The sequence below is a fragment of the Plectrocnemia conspersa genome, unplaced genomic scaffold, assembly GCF_051122295.1.
Source record: "Plectrocnemia conspersa isolate PC_06_02 unplaced genomic scaffold, ASM5112229v1 ptg000001l, whole genome shotgun sequence".
In the NCBI taxonomy this organism is placed as follows: domain Eukaryota; kingdom Metazoa; phylum Arthropoda; class Insecta; order Trichoptera; family Polycentropodidae; genus Plectrocnemia; species Plectrocnemia conspersa.
Window position 1 is genome coordinate 6,812,094 of NW_028277165.1, and position 18,552 is coordinate 6,830,645.

At 28.8% G+C, this 18,552-nt stretch overlaps 3 protein-coding genes across 10 annotated transcripts in view; 1 reads left to right on the forward strand and 2 right to left on the reverse strand.

The window, feature by feature from the left end:
* alpha-Catr (alpha-catenin related) overlaps positions 1–914 on the forward strand; it is a 185,717-nt gene extending 184,803 nt beyond the window's left edge. The window contains exon 12 of one of the 2 annotated variants that reach the window (XM_088190162.1): positions 132–914. In XM_088190162.1, coding sequence (XP_088046288.1) covers positions 132–266 — 135 coding nt within the window. In that variant the 3' untranslated portion in view covers positions 267–914. The remainder of the gene's footprint in view (positions 1–131) is intronic. The other variant, XM_088190173.1, reaches the window with a different exon arrangement.
* Positions 915–10,707: 9,793 nt separating this feature from the next.
* The window catches only part of LOC148238572 (uncharacterized), a 31,491-nt gene continuing 23,646 nt past the window's right edge, over positions 10,708–18,552 (reverse strand). The window contains exons 1-6 of one of the 3 annotated variants that reach the window (XM_088195553.1): positions 12,460–12,639; positions 12,239–12,303; positions 12,093–12,168; positions 11,975–12,018; positions 11,646–11,886; positions 10,708–11,571 (exon numbers count right to left, since the gene is read on the reverse strand). In XM_088195553.1, the coding sequence (XP_088051679.1) occupies positions 11,567–11,571; positions 11,646–11,886; positions 11,975–12,018; positions 12,093–12,168; positions 12,239–12,303; positions 12,460–12,544 (516 nt within the window). In that variant the 5' untranslated portion in view covers positions 12,545–12,639 and the 3' untranslated portion in view covers positions 10,708–11,566. The other 2 variants (XM_088195545.1, XR_015811130.1) reach the window with 2 other exon arrangements.
* On the reverse strand, positions 14,968–17,571 carry LOC148238573 (uncharacterized). 5 transcript variants are annotated; one of them, XR_015811063.1, is made up of 5 exons: positions 17,405–17,571; positions 17,205–17,269; positions 17,076–17,140; positions 16,920–17,002; positions 14,968–16,847 (listed from the first exon to the last, which is right to left on the reverse strand). XR_015811063.1 is itself a non-coding variant. In XM_088195055.1 (5 exons), exons 1-5 carry the CDS (start codon positions 17,421–17,423, stop codon positions 16,769–16,771), a joined length of 333 nt encoding a protein of 110 aa, XP_088051181.1. In that variant the 5' UTR covers positions 17,424–17,571; the 3' UTR covers positions 14,968–16,768. The 5 variants fall into 5 exon arrangements, 4 of the variants coding, with proteins under 4 accessions (XP_088051181.1, XP_088051156.1, XP_088051165.1 ...); XM_088195055.1 differs by having other exon boundaries at positions 14,968–16,858; positions 17,065–17,140; XM_088195030.1 differs by having other exon boundaries at positions 17,065–17,140; positions 17,405–17,568.

The window sequence follows — 18,552 nt, forward strand, 5'->3', positions numbered from 1 at the left end:
TATATCAACTCCATAACTCCAGACTTGTTATAACCAATTAATATGTTCTTGCCTTTGTGTTTTCATGTATTAATTCAAAGCATTTCATTAAATCTGTTCTGCTCTCTAATGTTTGCTTATTACCTTTACAGTACAAACTTGACTTCAGCGGTCTGTCAGGTCGAGGAGCAGGAGGTCCAGGAGCCGGCGGAAGGGACGACGAAGGCAGCGCTGGTGGCGGAGTCGACAGCAAGGCAGGGGGGTCAGGGCCAGACACGAGCATGTGACAATTCGGCATGGGCCGCCGGGGCAAGGGCGACTCCCGGCGGACCAGGGTCAGCTTCCTCCTCTTCTAAGCGCGCCCCCAGTTAAACTGGATCCCCACACCCAAAAAGAGAGTACGAGTCCCCGAACTCGGACGCCGTCTCATGAGACTTGAAGATATTCAACTCCAATGTTGTGATTTATGATTATTGTATAATTTCAATAGAATCAGAAGCGTTTATATTTGTATTAGGTGTAGTACTGCATAGATAGAAACGTTCGACGGGCTTGGAATGATCGTCAAGAAAGGTATACTTAAATTGGCTAGAAAGTATAATATAATTTGTTCCGAATTTAAAGCATTTTGTGTTGATCATTATGCTTGTCTTAAAAATGTAATAATATATACTCTGGTTAATCTAAGAATGTATTACATTTTATAAAAACCAAAGCGTATAATTCTTACTATTATTGATTTTGTATAAAAAAATTGAGATAAATTTGTTCGACTTAAACATATATATATATATAATTTCCTATATTATTCAATAAAGTTTTATGATATAGATAAGTATCTGGATTGATGATGGGTATATAATATGGGCCAATGTGGATTAAGGATTGAAATATATAATTTAAATCGATTAAGCAGAGTGTAACTTAAGGATTGGTTAGACCAGCGGTTTCCAACCTGGGAGGCGCGCCTCCCAGGGGAGGCGCGGACTATTGCCAGGGGAGGCGCCAACATTTTTTAATGAATTATTTTTTATTCCATAATATATACAAATTAATAAAACTTGATATATTAACGTAACAGTGAAAATTCAGTGCATGAATGTTCATTTTTTTACAGTTACATATATTTAATTCCTATTAAAAAAAATATCTGGAGCGGAGAAATTTAAAAATGGCGCGTTTGCAAACGCTCTGTTTCGGTAATACACAAAACGACCGCTAGTTGCATAAAACAATAACCTCAAATTTAAATGTTACTCGTGTCAACTGAAGCGTGTCGGCAGGGCGTGATATTGTTTTTTTTAATTGTTTCTGACGTGATTTCTTCTTGAAAATAATCGTTAGTATATTTTAAACTTCATTTTTTTTTATCATCATTGATTTTAATTTATATCAATAACATATTTTTTAGACGAATGGATAAATTTTTGAGTGGTTACAAGAGAAAAGTCAACAATAATGAAGATACTGATGCTGATACTAGTGGGAATAAAATCAAAAAAGTACAAGGAAGTAAAGCTCCCAAGAAAAGACAATACAGTTCATCCTATTTATCATTAGGATTCACTAGTGTCATTATAGATGGCTTGGAAAAACCAATGTGTTTGTTGTGTTCGAAAGTTTTGGCTTCAGATAGTATGAGACCAGTCAAATTAAAACGGCACCATGAAACTCTACATTCTGAATACGTTAATAAGTCCATAGAATATTTTGAAAGAAAATTGGATGAGCTTAATAATCAAAAGCAAACGTTCAAAAATATTCTTTCTGTATCACCAAATGCATTATTGGCTTCGTACCATGTCTCTTACCGAATCGCAAAATGTAAGAAACCACATACAATAGGAGAAACTCTAATTTTACCAGCAGCTATTGATATGGTTCGAATAATGTTCGGCGAATCATATGCAAAACAGTTGCAACAAATTCCGCTTGCTGATAATACAGTCGGAAGAAGAATCAATGATATATCTGAAGATATTTGCGATCAATTAGTTTCTCGGCTGCGTACTTGGAAATTCGCCATACAAGTAGATGACGCAACTGATATAGCTAAAGATGCCCATTTAATTGCATATGTTCGATATGTTGTGGAAAATAATATATTAGAAGATATATTATTTTGCAAACCCATTCCTGGAAAGACCACATCCATTGAAATTTTTAATATAATGGACAGTTTTTTTAAAGAAAACGACATAACGTGGAGTAATTGTATTGGACTGTGTACTGACGGAGCTCACTCAATGTCCGGACACAAAGCAGGTCTTCAAGCATTAGTTAAAAAGAAAGCACCACATGCTATCTGGACGCACTGTATGCTTCACAGAGCAGCTCTAGTGTCAAAAAATATGAGCGTGGAACTTAACAACATTTTTACAAAAATTATAAAAATTATAAACTACATTAAGAACAGTCCTTTGAGATCTAGGCTGTTTGCAAAGTTGTGTGTAGATATGGAAGCTAATTATACCTCACTTCTGTATTATTGTGAAGTTCGCTGGCTATCTCGTGCAAAAGCGATTCAAAGGGTATTTGAACTCAAAGAAGAAATAGCAGCCTTTCTCGAAGAAAATCACCACGAAGAGGCACATTTGTGGACGAACGATAATTTCCTTGTTAAACTTGCCTATTTAGTTGAAATTTTTGAAAAATTGAGCAGTTTGAATAAATCAATGCAGGGATCACAAATGCATCCACTTGTTCAAAAAGACAAAGTAAAAGCTTTCATTAAAAAGTTGAAGTTATGGAAGTCAAATTTACAAAAGAATGAGTTGGACATGTTTTCACTGTCAAAAGATTTCTGGGCCACAGTCAATATTGAAACAAGCAAGAATCTTTTTATTGAACACTTGGATGGTCTAGTGCTGCATTTTTCAAATTATTTTAAAGACCTTGATTTCTCAAAGTTTTTGTGGGTACAGAATCCATTTATCGACGATGAAAACCACAAATTTGAGCTGACAACCATTGAAAAGGAAAAACTTATAGAATTATCATGCGATAGCCTACTAAAACAAAAGTTTCAAAATGAAACCTTAATTCAATTTTGGATGAATCTTAAAGGAGAGTATGAATCTTTGTATTGCAAAGCAATGCAAGTGCTTCTACCGTTTGTAACGTCGTATTTATGCGAAACGGGCTTTTCGGCACTGGCTGCAATGAAAACTAAATATCGCAACAGGTTAGTAGTCGAAAAAGAGATACGAGTGGCACTCTCCACATTGCCCCCAAGATTTGATAAGCTTTGTGCTAATAAACAACAACAACCGTCGCATTAAATTTTTATGCGATAGATGTAGTTGGTTTAATTGTTTAAAAAAACTTATATATAAAAATAAATATACACGTATGTGTATGTTATAACTAAACCTTGTTATTATTCTGTTAATTGTGGTTTTCAGTTTATTTTTGTAATAAAGTTTTTATTATTTAAAACGTGTCTATATTATTTAATCTATTAAAAAAATAAAAGGTAAGGGAGGCGCGAAAAATTTTTTTTTTTTTGGGGAGGCGTAGTAACAAAAAGGTTGGAAACCGCTGGGTTAGACGGAAGAACACGAATCAAACTGATAATAAGTAAATATATCATCAATAAACAATAATCTGCACCACTATGATTTATTCAATATCATTTTGTATAAATGTGAAACGATGCCAACTCTAATTTTATACTATGAATGTATCATCAAAATAGTTTATATTGAAAATAAAACTACTAACGATTAATATAATATTTAAATTGTATATAGTTTTTTAAAGATTTTTTTCTTATCTTCAATACTCTTTGAAATTATTAAAACTTATCAACGCTACTTAACTATGAATATACGTGGCTCTCTAGAATGTTAAGGATAATACGTGTGTTTTTAGAAGAGAATTGTGAATAATTGTAATTTTTTAATGATATAAAAATCATAATCAAAACGTTATAAATTATTTAAGCGATTTTTTCATATTTTATAAATTTTTCTATAACATAATTTGTTATAAGTTAAGTTAAAATTTTGTGAAGGCAATAATTATAATAACTCTAAATGAAGAATTCCTATGAAGCTGGTAATTGATACGATTATTTAAAAAAAAAGTGTGTTTTAATTATTAAACAATGTATATTATATAAATATATTATTATATATATTGTTGATTTTTGTACATTATAAGCACAAAAGATCACTATGTTTATATGATAATTTCCATAATTATAATTTTTCAGTATAATAAGACTCAGTTCGAGACATTCAAGTTAGCAATAATAGCTACAATATGAAACACGTAACTTCTTATTTATCATATGATTTATTTGTATTGATAAATGAGGCTGTGAAACTATTATTTATTAATGAATCAACCATGAGCTTAAATGAGAGTGATCATGGCCTAATATTTTAATTTGTGTTTATTTTCTTGTAATATTATTATATATTATTAATCGATGTGTGTAATAACTATTGGTATGATTAATGTTTATATTATTGTAAAGTAAGTAAGGAACGATGTGTGAATATGTGTAATATGAATCGCGAAAGAAACAACACTGGTTTGATAAATATTTCGGTTATTGGGTAAGAGACTGACAATCATCTTTGAATTAACAACTTTTCCTCACAATGCTTGACACACGCTTGCATTCCAGCACATTTAATTATATGTAATTTTGCTTTTTTTGGGTTTAGGAAAACCATTAATGTATTGTTTTGTAAAATGATTTTATGCAAAAACACAAGCAATTTCAGTCGTATAAGGTTGAGTCAAATGGATAGATAGTCCACAAGTACACTTTCTAGAGTAACATACGTGCATCACCATACTAAATTCTTATTTAATGATGAATTTTAACACGATTTAGATATTAGCAACTCAATAAACGTGCTTCTCTACTCTGATGCACATTGAAATTGCAGCGACAATTTGATGCTACTACTACTGTGCCTTCGTGGTTCATACCCAATCTTCACTCTCACCTTTTGACTTATCTTCAAAATATATATATAACACTGCTACAAATTTACAAGTTAATTAAACAATTGTTTTTAATGATCACATTTGACTCACCCTCGTATGTATACTAAAAGCAATCTTATTCAACTCCCCGGATAGGTAAAATGTAGTAGAATTTTGCACTCATTTTAAACAAAAATATAATATAATAACTATTTATTATAATACAATTTAACTACAAATCGCTGCGACAATACAATTAGCATATTATGAGATTGTATACCTCTTAATAAAAAAATAAATGCAGAAAGTTCTGAACGTTCCGCATATATATTTTTGAAAAGAATAGGCTATTTTTTCGTTTGTGTTTTGTAAAAATAGTTCGTAGATAAAAAATTCCACATTGGTATGATTTTTATCGCAACAGTACTTAGTACAATCAGATTTATATTCTCATATTTAGAGCCAAATATATATTTTATCTATTGTTACCGGTCATTTGAAATGATTTTATTAGAACGACAAAATAGATATGTAATGATAATTAAATAAGACATTTCTGTGATGTTAATCAGGTTGAAATATTTACATTAAAATATGTATATTTACATATATCGTTGAGCTTAGTCTCGCGTTATAACTTTTAACTCCACCGTGCAGCACGTTATAAATGGAAAAATGAAAAATGCAAGCATTCTCGATGAAAAACTACGAGAAAAAGCATTATGAAAAGTTGATCGTTACCCATTCAAATGTCGAAGAGGAAAAAATTATGATAACACCAAAATAATATGTTACGAATTTATAAAATATGTCGCTAACGCCATCAAGCTTAAATATGTTAGCTCGTAATGTTATGACTTAATTATTATATAATTATCTAATAGGTTATTGTGTGCTCGTTAGAATTCATGAGGTTGAAAATATATAATTTATAGAGTTTATACATGTAATAAATTAAAGGATAATTTAGTGTTGTCGAGGGCAAATCGCTAGACAATTTTTATACTTAACAAATTGAAAGAAAAGTGATTAAATTAGCGATTAAGCGAATCATCCCTTTGAAGGAAAAGACTTTTTTGAATTTCTTAATATTATATTTATAATATATATATATATATATATATATATATATATATATATATATATATATATATATATATATATATATATATATATATATATATATATATATATATATATATATATATATATATTGAAATCTCGGGATTCATCGCGATTTTCATATAATATTTCGGCCGTGATTTTCCGGCCATGATCACGAATTATTTGCAACTAATTCTAACTAATTGAGTTGCAAATAATTCGTGATCATGGCCGAAAAATCACGGCTGAAATATAGAATACAAGTAAGAAAAAATCGCGATGAATCCCGAAATTAAAAAAAATATATATATATATATTTATATATGTGTGTATATATTATACTTTCACGACGCAACTGCTTATGCCCTTTTTATATCGCTTGCTTCATAATAATAGTTAACATATCATAAATCAAACAAATTTTAACATATCTTACGAATCTAAATGATTTATACATTGTTATGTAGTTTTATAGGTATTATTTTAATTTGTGTTACATCATCATCCCTTGAATCAATATGTATTTTTGTACTACATTTTATTCATTAATGCACTTTTTTAATACATATTTAAAAACATATGGCACCATAATTGTAATACGTAACATAAGAGATCAATAGTTGTGTATCATTACTATGAAAACTACTGATCTCTCAATCCATAAATACGCAGTCACTGATCACTATTGTATTGACTTTCTTATGACAACATTTGTTACAAAAATAAAGAAGTTTATCATTCGAAGCTGGTGCTAAATTATAATAAAAATCGCTTACGTATATAATAAAAAGCTTCTCTCATTCCATTCACAAAACATTGTTACATATTTCGTTCTAGATATCTTTGGAAATCTAATTGTGTCTAAAATTATCACGTGCTTAATATTTCGAAAGTTAGTTTTATACGTAATAATAGTTAAAGATATACAATACAATATTACAGTGCAAAGTTTTTAAATTAAAATAGTTTATACTGGACGTTAAATAATGTGCCTGTTGTATTATTATTGTATTTAAATTATTATAACCGAATATCTGCGTGCAGTTTGACTATTATAATTACACTGAACAACGAGGTTTTGCCATAAAGATAATAAAAATACTCTGAATCGTATTTTTTTTCAATATGACAAACAGTTTTGCTAAAATACTCAATGAGTTTATATTTATATTAATATACATTTTGACTATTGGGATTTAAATTATTTTATTTTTATATTTTCATGACATGTTACATAATTTTTTAGCTGTAGTCGTTCTTATACTAATTTACAGATAGTTGCGACATATAGTTATTTACATTATTTTATTATTATTGAACTTGATTACAAAGTTTTTTGTAAATTAATGGTATTATTTTTATACAAAAAAAAATAGAAATATCATTATTTCTGGCATGTTTAGTTGTTTTTGTTAAAAATGATTACATAATTCATGCAACTAGTGTGTGTTACTATTATTGTAATGATATAACATATTTGATATCAGCGCGTATCTATACACTAAGATAATTTATTATTTGAAGCTATGAAAGTATAATTCGAGCGATATAACTTAATTATAAAATTAAAAATACTATAATTAAAAAAAAAAATACTACTAAAATAATAATTATTTTCTTTACATTGAGCTGTTTTTACGCAGAATTTTTTATTATCTATTACTCGAAAAATTTCTAATATTTTTTTTATTAAGAACCCTAAAACCCAATTTTAAATTCATTAAAAATGTACTTTACTTATCACAATGGTTCAAAAAATGTTTTATTTATGCAGAAATATTTAAAACAATATTAATCATCCTGAAATATAGTGTCTCAAAAATTTTGTGTGTGAAAACAAATTTTAATTAGACCCCAAAAATATGTATTATGTTTTTTTAATGTTTCATAAAAATGTTTATTTTAATGTCTAAGCAAAAGTATTGAAAAAATATTTTATGTGAAAATAGATTTAAAAAAAATTTAAATCCCAAAAATCAGTTTTAAAATAATTAAATGTGCATTATGTTTATTTTAATAAATCATATAAATGTTTATTGGATATTTTATCAAAGCTTGAGCATTGAAGAATTATTAATTTTACCAAAATATATAATAAAATGAATCATCTGAAGCTTGTATGAAAAAACTGATTTTACATTGTGTAATTTTATCTTTGTGGCAAAAATAAAATAAAAGTGTCACAAAATTAACTCTATTGCGCTCAAGTTGATTTTAAAATTATAGAAGAATAGAAGATAAAAAAGCGTAAAAGAGTTAATCTGTCAGTTGGTCAAGCATGCTCAGCTGCAAAACTTAAGCGCTGGATCTGGTTATCTGAAATGCCTTCAAATCGCTACAGACTATTTACATATATATACAATATACTCGTTGATTACATGACTAAATATAAAACACAATAAACTATTTAATACATGCATAGCTTCTGGGTTACTATGATAACTAATAACGCTTGTGAATTTTTTCTTCATAGGGTTTTAGCGCGTTTTTCTTATTCTATATATATTTAATAATATATTTATACGTTAACTAATACTTATTGTGTAGTTTTAGTATTTAATTTGTATGTTTAAATGAAAAGATAAAAAGAAAGCCTCACTTCATTTAATACTCGATCGCTTTAGATGGTCACCAGGGTCAAAAAAATAATCCGATTGTGAACATAAAGTTTAGTTATTACATTCTACGAGCTTCCTTAATAGTAGAAAATTTGTGTCTAGCCAAAGAATTTGAAAGTATAAACAAACATAGATAACGTTTATTAGTAACGGATAAATAATAATGTATGTAATGTGTATAATCATCACTTTGTTACCTGAAAATTGATTTCGTGTTTTTACATCGGACATTGTAGCTTTTATACCATACGTGCTGTGAACGATTCGGACGTTTGCTAATCGGAACGAAACCTATATTCTATAAAATACGATCCGATATGATTCAATCAAATACTATAGTTCCGATTAGGACGAAAAAAGCACGTCGTTCACAAATATTTTCGTTTCGTCGATAAAAACATAATAGTGTTATCTTTAGATGAAAGGAAAAAATGATGTCGTTATCATCATAAATATATATTTTATTACGTAAAGTATAAATTGTCTAATTGTGTTATAACAATGTATCGATTGTTAACAGTTACAATATTTAATAATAGTAATATTTTTCCAATAGTGCTGCCAAATTAAATTTAATACCTAGATACGACTATAAATTGAAGATATATATGTTATGTATGAAAAAAATAAATGTTTAATTTATATAATTTAATCGTATTTAGATAATATTATTTATTACTTATGTGTAATCTAAATTAAATTAAAAATAAAAGTCTGATCATCAAACGTCAGGTGTCAAACGATTTGTTTTAATTATGCTAACCTTTACTTTATATTCCATATTATTTTTAAACAATGTTTTCCCCAGGATCAATAGATGTTTAAGAATCTTCAAAATCTTCCATTCCATTCCATAAAGAACAACCAAGTCAAAAATTTCTGATAGTTAACAATTGTAACCTAATTAAACGGAATGGTGTCCCATATAACCAAAATAAATTACTATTAAATCATGCGTCAATATTTGTTTGCTTCCCGTTGGGAAAGTTACATCGAAACGCAGAATATTCTTAAGCTTCTCAATTATTTTTTAACTTAACAAGCATAATTAATATTTTTACTTTGTTAAATAATTTTAATATAAACTAACTTTAGTTTTAATAATATTTATAGCAATAGCGAAATGATGAGCGATTTATTTTTTTAAATAATTACTTGTAAAGAAAAAGTGTAAAAATATATATTGTGTTTTACTGTGAACATTTGAGAAACCGCGCGTGTGTGATGTCATCAGTTCTGAGTAGGAAATGTGCTCGTGTGCGGGCATAAACAATGACGCCTATTTTTTATTTTTGTGATATCATTCGTATATATTAATAAAGAATTACGTCATTTTTTTACAGTACGCTATTAGTAGTCGTATATTCAAATAACTTTTTGCCGACGGGAAGTGACGGGTGGCAATTAGACACAGATTGAGCCGCTGCAGTAATGTTTTTATTGAAGTATCTAAATTACATGTTTATAAAAATAACGGGACGCGGTCCCACAACGAGCGCGCCAAAAGTTGCCAGTCGAGAGAAATCATCACGCCGGTATTACCAGAGTGCCGCCAAGTTTTGGCCATAACAAAATCTAAATGAAAATATATAAATATAAATAGGCTCCCTACAACTTAAAATAATTTTGTATTACTATTATGCATTTCTATAATTAAAATCCCTTTTCTGAGTTGAGACATTGAAAAAATGAATATTATTGACTAAATTATAAACCGAAAACCCAGTTTCAGTTTTAACTAATTTGGAATAATTTAGAGCTACGCTAACAACACCGAGTTGGGGCAACAGTAAAGGACTTCTTCCAATGGTAGGCGCTTCATTTTATGACATTTACTTGTAAATAAATCAGTTGCGACTAAACTGTGCCTCATTTCCATATGGCACAACACATTCGCCAAAATTTTAACTATAACTTGTGACTGTATGTTTATTAAATGATAATAATGCGAGGGATTAGGCTGGTCGCTACAGATTTTGCCCTGCCGCATTTTGAGGCATGTGTAATAACCATACAATGAAACAAATTAAAAGACCTCGAAGAATATGGTAAAAAATATTGGTTTAAAATATAGAACAGTTTAATAAAGGCTAAAGCAAATACAGGACACGTTTTTTATTACAAGATTTTAGTTATATTTTATTTATATTACCTCTACAATTAATTCATAAAATATCTCTGTTATTTCTAGCATCTGGATTTTTAGAACCAAAACTCAGATTTATATGGTTCATCGAGATTTCCTTCAGCAAGTCATCGTTTTCTGAGAAGCAGTTTAGCAGTTTGCATTATCATATGGCTTTTTTACTTCTGAACGCTTTTTCTCCATTTTAATATATTAAGTCATGAAAACATCTCTATGAGTTATCATATGCTTTGAAAGGGAAGCTTTAGTTTTGAATGCTTTTCCACATATTTCACATTTAAAATCATAAACATCGCTATGAGTTATCATATGCTTTGAAAGTATACGTTTGGCTTTGAATGCTTTGCCACATTTGTCACATTCAAAGTCACAAATATCGCTATGAGTTATCATATGCTGTGAAAGTGAAGAATTAGTTTTATATGCTTTTCCACATATTTCACATTTAAATTCATAAACATCGCTATGAGCTATAATATGACTTAAAAGTATACGTTTGGCTTTGAATGCTTTGCCACATTTATCACATTCAAAGTCACGAATATCACTATGAGTTATCATATGGCCTAAAAGTGCGTATCTGGTTTTAAATGCCTTTCCACATTTTTTACATTCAAATTTATAAACATTGCTATGAGAAATCATATGAGTTGAAAGGTTGCTTTTACTTTTAAATGCTTTTCCACATTTTTCACAATCAAATTCATAAGCATCACTATGAGTTTTCATATGCAATAAAAGATAATTTTTGGTTTTGAATGCTTTACCACACATTTTACACTGAAAATCACAAACATCACTATGAGTTAACAAATGCTTGTTAATTAGATATCTAAATTTGAACGCTTTCCCACATTTTCCACATTGAAAGTCGCAAACATCGCTATGAGTTTTTATATGCCTTTTTAGTATGGTCTTTGTTTTAAATAATTTTTCACATTTTTCACATTCAAATGTATATTCATTACTATTAGTTATCATATGCTGTAAAAGCATTTTATTACTTTGGAATGCATTTCCACATTTTCCATACACTTTTTTAGAAGAATTACCGTGCATATGTTCAGATTTAGTGCAATTTTCTGTTTTTGGTTTCTAAAATTTAAATATTATTAATTAATTAGCTTAATAATAAAAGTTAATAATCATAGGAATTAAAATCTGTTGGATTATAATCGTTCACCTCGATTATATTCGCTTTAAGTATATCTTTAACATCGTGCATTTCTGAAATCATGTTAGAATTAATAATTGAAATATATAACATATTGAATCAGTATTTTGTATTAGATATGTTTAACCTATTTCGAACATGTCATTTGCGTCATCTACGTATATATCTTCGCCGGCATCGTATTCTTTTTTCACATTTGATAACTAGAATAGAAAAAAAAATACAATTTAGGATTACATGTATTAAGTGTTACATGTTACAAAGTATCATCACCTCTACTTTACAATGAGTCGTGTCAGTGGACGCAAATGTTTTTTCGTCGATTTCCATGTCAATTTCTGCAAAAATAAAGTTAATCATATCTAATTAGCGAATAAACAAACTATCGACGCGTGATACAAATGTCACTAATGATAATACAACAGCTTTTCTGTTTAATTTAAATGAATTACATTATTGCGTTCAGAAAAATAAAATAATAAAATGGGTTATACCGATTTTGACAGACGCCATCGTAAATGTCAAATGAATAATATAAGGAGCTCGCGCTTGGTCCAAATACGACAAATTGTCAAGCATGCCGGAAAAAAGGATATTTAGAAACACTTCATAATATGGTTTTGATTTTAGCAAAATAAAAAAAACAAAATTTCAATTTACGGGTGACAGCAATATTAATAAAAATTTATTTCTACAGCAGTCATTTTTATTAATTTTAGTCAGTTGATAAAGTTTTGCCTTCAGGCAAAATTTTATTTGGCAGCTTAACAAAATGCGTTCAAAATGTAGTGCACGCTGGACCGTGAACCCTCCATATTATTTGGCCGCCAATGTGCCACGCAAATTAAATTCATAAACATCACTATGAGTTATCATATGCCTTATAAGTATTGGTTTAGTTTTGAACGCTTTTCCACATTTTTCACATATAATTTTATAATCATCGAAATGACTTATCAGATGACTTGAAAGGTTGCTTTTAGTTTTAAATACTTTCTCACATTTTTCACACTTATAGTCACAAACATCGCTATGAATTAGTATATGCCCTTTAAGTAGGTGTTTACTTTTAAATTCTTTTTCACATTGTCCACATTTAAAGTCACCAACATTTATATGAGGTATGATTTTACTTTTGAATGCTTTTACACATTTTCCAATTTTTGTTTTAGAAGAATGACCTGGCAGGTGTACTTTTTCTGGTATCTGAAAATAAATTTTATTCATAAGCTAAATAGTAAATATTTATATATGTATTATATAAGAAAATTCAAATTTTAATATGTTGGACTATTACTTTGTTGACATTGTCAGTTTGTTGTGATAAATCGTTCACTTCAATAGTATTCGTCTTAAGTATATCTTTAACATCGTGCATTTCTGAAATAATATTAGAATTAATAATTGAAATATGAATCACAATATTGTAATGTGTGTTTAACCTATTTCGAACATGTCTTTTACATCTTCTACGTATGTATCCTCGCTGTCATCGTATTCGTTTTTTACATTGAAGTACTTGAATAGAAAACACAATTTTAGATCATATGCATTAACTGTTTTACACGTTACGTTTCAATACCTCTACTTTACAACAAGTCTTGTCAATGAAATCTAACGTTTCTTCGTGGTTTTCCATGTCGATTTCTGTAAATATGAAGTTGATTACTTAAAGAGATCTTAGCTAGTAAACAAATTAGCGACGTGTGAAATGTATGCCATTGGCGAAAATACAAAAAGTTTTGTTTATAACTTAATTGGATTGCAATTGGATAAAATGTATATACCAGTTTTGATAGACATTTTAACAGTTTAACACCAATGTTTGGTCCAAATACGACGAATTGTCATGCATGACAAATTTAATCGCTTTAGATATATATGTTTAAGACTATCAGTGCATGTTACACAGAATCAGAAGCGGATATAAAAACTGATTAAAGACTTACCTTGCTGTGAACGAATCACTGTTCCTTAAAAAGTAATTAAAATAGTGAATTTTTTGAAATTATAGTATTTGTGTTTGCTTGGCTTTAAAGATTAAAGTGATATTTATATTATTTAATGTTCTGGTCATTTTAATTTTTAACTGGTCATTTCAGAGTTAAAGTATTGTAATAGAAATCCAGGATAATTTTGTAATAATAGTGGTTTGATAAAATTTTGTTAATAAAATTGATTTTTTTTATTACATACAAAAATTAGGAAATTTATCGTTAATTTTCGAGATTTTACAAAATTAAACAATATTAATAGGTATTAGTCTAGTATTAACAATAAGTAACGATAACAAATGTTGTTATCGTTTAATATCGTTTATTATCAATTATACAAACGGTAATATTGATTAAACAATAAATTTCATTTATCGTTATCGACCATTATCGATATTTAATTTTTATATTGTTTCGTTCATTATCGATTCGAACAATTCGCTCCTTTGTTCAAACCAATAGCTCTCGAGCCTCTGTTTAGAGCTGTCTATTTGATTATTTGTGTCGTTCAGCCGTTGTTTTTTTTTTATTTTTAGCAATTAAATTTATATTAGTGTTACATGTTTATCTAAACTATGCACAATTAAAGCGATATTTATTAATATTCCGATTTGAAATCACTAATTTTTACATGTGTGTATACTACACAGCACAGTAACGCGTATATTTTTTTGCCACAGCAAGGGTAAGGTTAAAATTAACTGCAAAAATTAAATAAGGCAAATATTCTATTAAACTTATAATTTAATTGTGATTTAATAATTTAATTCTGTGGCATCTTCGTCCTTGAGGAATTTGCGATAAATAGGTAAGTGGACCAGTATTTTTCTATGATCAGTTGGTATCGGGTGATTCTCCCGAACTTGGAACGCAATAAACCCAAATGACTGGAAGCTTGGCATCGCACAACGTATTTGGATTAAACTTTTAAAAATTATTGTATGCTTTTCCATATTTATCATTCAAAATAACAAATGCCGATATGGGTTTGCATATATAACAATATAATTTATTTTAATTTAAATGCTTTTATACGAACGTTTTATTAATAAAAAAATTACATTAATTTATATAATACATTCATACAAACACATACAAATTTAATCTAAGAACCAAACCATCTCAGATTAATATAATTCACTAAAATTTTCGTCCACATGACATTATTTTATGAGAAGCAGCTCTTCGTATTTATAAGCTGCTTTATGCCTTGCCAGGTGGCTTTTATTTATGAATGCTTTTCCACATTTTTCACAATCATAATTATTATTATGACTCTTCATGTGTTTTGTAAGTAAAGATCTAGTTTTTGTTGCTTTTCCACACTTTTCACATTTAAATTTATAAATATCGCTATGTGTTATCATATGACATCTAATTAAGTTTTTGCTTCTAAATGCTTTTCCACATTTATCACATTTAAAGTTACAAACATCGATGTGAATATTCATATGATTTGAATGCTGATTTTTGATTTTGAATGCTTTTTGACATATTACACATTTAAAGTTATAAACATCGCTATGAATCTTCATATGACTTGAAAGGGAAGTTTTGGTTTTGAACGCTTTTTTACATTTTTCACATTTAAAATTACGAACATCAATATGAATCTTCATATGATTTGAAAGTTGGATTTTGATTTTAAATGCTTTTTGACATTTTTCACATTTAAAGTCATAAACATCTCTATGAATCTTTATATGATTTGAAAGAGAATTTTTGGTTTTGAACGCTTTTTTACATTTCTCACATTTAAAGTCACGAACATTGCTATGAGTCATCATATGACTTGAAAGTTCATAATTAGTTCTAAATGCCTTACCACATGTTTCACATTCAAAGTTATAAACATTGCTATGAGTCATCATATGCTTTGAAAGTGAATATTTAGTTTTGAATGCTTTTACACATTTTTCACATTTAAATTCATAAATATCGCTATGTGTTCTCATATGACTTAAAAATGTTTTTTTGCGTTTAAATGCTTTTTTACAATTGTCACATTTAAATTTACGAACATTCCCATGAGTTATCATATGCTGTGAAAGATTATTTTTATTATTAAATGCTTTTTCACACTTTTCACACTTATAGCCACATATATCAATGTTATTTATCATATGCAGTATAAAAAACGCTTTCTCTTCAAACGATTTTCCACATTTTCTGCATTTAAAGCCATAAATATCGTTATGAATTTTCATATGCTTTTTAATTAAAGGTTTACTTTTGAATGCTTTTCCACATCGGTCACATTCATAGTTACAAATATCCCTATGACTTATCATATGATTTGAAAGTTTACTTTTGCTATGAAATGCTTTTCCACACTCTTCACATTTAAAGCCATAAATATCATTATGAATACTCATATGCCCTTTGAGTAAGGGTTTGCTTTTAAATGCTTTTCCACATTGGTCACATTCAAAGTTACAAATATCCCTATGACATATCATATGATTTGAAAGGTTTTGTTTGCTTTTAAATGCTTTTCCACATATATTGCATTTAAAGTCACAAATATCGCTATGGGTTTTCATATGCTTGATAAGTGCATATCTAATTTTAAATTCCTTTCTGCATTTTTCACATTTAAATTCATAAAAATCACTGTGAGTAATCATATGACTCTTAAGTCCATATTTGTGTTTAAATACTTTTTCACATTTTCCACATTTAAAATTATAAACATCGCTATGAGTTACCATATGCCATTTAAGTGTGCGTTTAGTTTTTAATGCTTTTCCACAGTGGTCACATTTAAAAACACTTTTATGAGTCAGGTTTTTTTTAATTTTGAATGCTTTTACACATTTTCCATTTTTTGTTTTGGAAGAATAATCAGGCATACGTTGAACTCTAACGCGTTTTGCTTTTTCTGATTTCTAAAAATAAACTTTATTCATTAATAAATATCGGTATATTATATTATACATTTGAATATTTTGGACTATTACTTTGGCGACATTGTCAATTAGTTGTGATAAATCGTTCATCTCGATAGAATTCGCCTTAAGTATATCCTTAACATCGTGCATTTCTGAAATAATATTAGAATTAATAATTGAAATATGAATCACTACGTTCTAATGTATGTTTAACCTATTTCGAACATGTCATTTACGTCGTCTAAGTATGTATCCTTTCTGTCATCGTATTCGTGTTTTACATTTAAGAGCTTAAATAAAAAAACACAATGTAAGGTTAAATTTATTAACAATTTGAATGGTATGATTCAATACCTCTTCATTACAATGAATCCCGTCATGGAAAGCAAACGTTTCTTCGTCGTCTTCCATGTCTATTTCTATAAAAAAGTAGATCACTTAATGGAAATATCTAATTAACTAGCAAACAAATTAGGAAGGTGAGAAATGCGTTATTGATATAAATACAAATGGTTCTATTGCAACCGAATAAATAAATAAAAAATGTATTGTACCAGTTTTGATGAACGCCATCCTAAACGAATTGACAGTTTGAAACCAATATTTGGTCCAAATACGGTAAATTAACGTGCATTGAAAAAATGGGGGAATTTGTTACGCTTTAGAGTTATATATTATAAATTTAAAAAAATGTACTTGCCTTTTAATGTCGATTTTTATATCGGTTTTTGTAAAATATTTTTTTCCATATTAAAACTGTGAAATATATAATAATCGTTCGGAGAAATGTCTGTGAAATACGGTGGAAGTGTTTTCAAAAAAAGATACACGAAGGCGAGAGCTGTGTACCTGTCCTATGCTCTTTTGGCTGACACCATACTAACAGTAAATTTACGATTGAAAGATATTAATTTAAAATCTTCAAAAATCAAAGAGAGAGGATAAACATTTAGAATAAAAAAATGAGTATGTGAGTACCCATTTATATATGTATTTATTTAGGTCTTAATATGGCCAAAACTTGGCGGCACTATGGTAGCACCACAGAATAAGGAATTAACTAGAACGGCCGTTCCATACAAATACGCATACAAAATTGAAATAGTTTGCAGCGCCAATTTGACTTAAGCTTTGAAAGCCTGAACTATTACCCAATAGGACCGCATAGTGTCATCATATATATATTTTTTTAAGAAAAAATAGTTGAAATAAGAGTATTGTGAGATTTTGAAACGTGTTCAGCTGGATAGTTTTGTGGAAGGGAGAAGTACTGGCTGGCCGAGGTAACAAAAATATCGTCGGAAAGTAATCTGGTATTCGCTATACGGTGACGGTGACAGCAATAATTGCACTGGTACGGTCGCTCGCTGAACAAGTATAAAAAGTTCCTAAAAATAATATGTTTTCTTTGTCGGTTAACCCTTTGGATGCCGGGCATTTTTGGAAAAATGTTCCAGAACTGCCGGGACTTTTTATTAAATAATTAAAAAGTCAAAATGTGTATTTTAGTTTGTAAACATACGGTCGCACGTGCGACGCTGTCTGCAGCGAACTTGACCTAATTAATGATGAATATGCGATTGTGTGTTATTTTAGTTCGTATTTACGCTGTAATAAGAGTCATTATCGCATGACGTATTAAAAATTACGAGATGTGAGCGGCGGCGCTCCGACAGGAATCGATAACAATGGTATATAATAT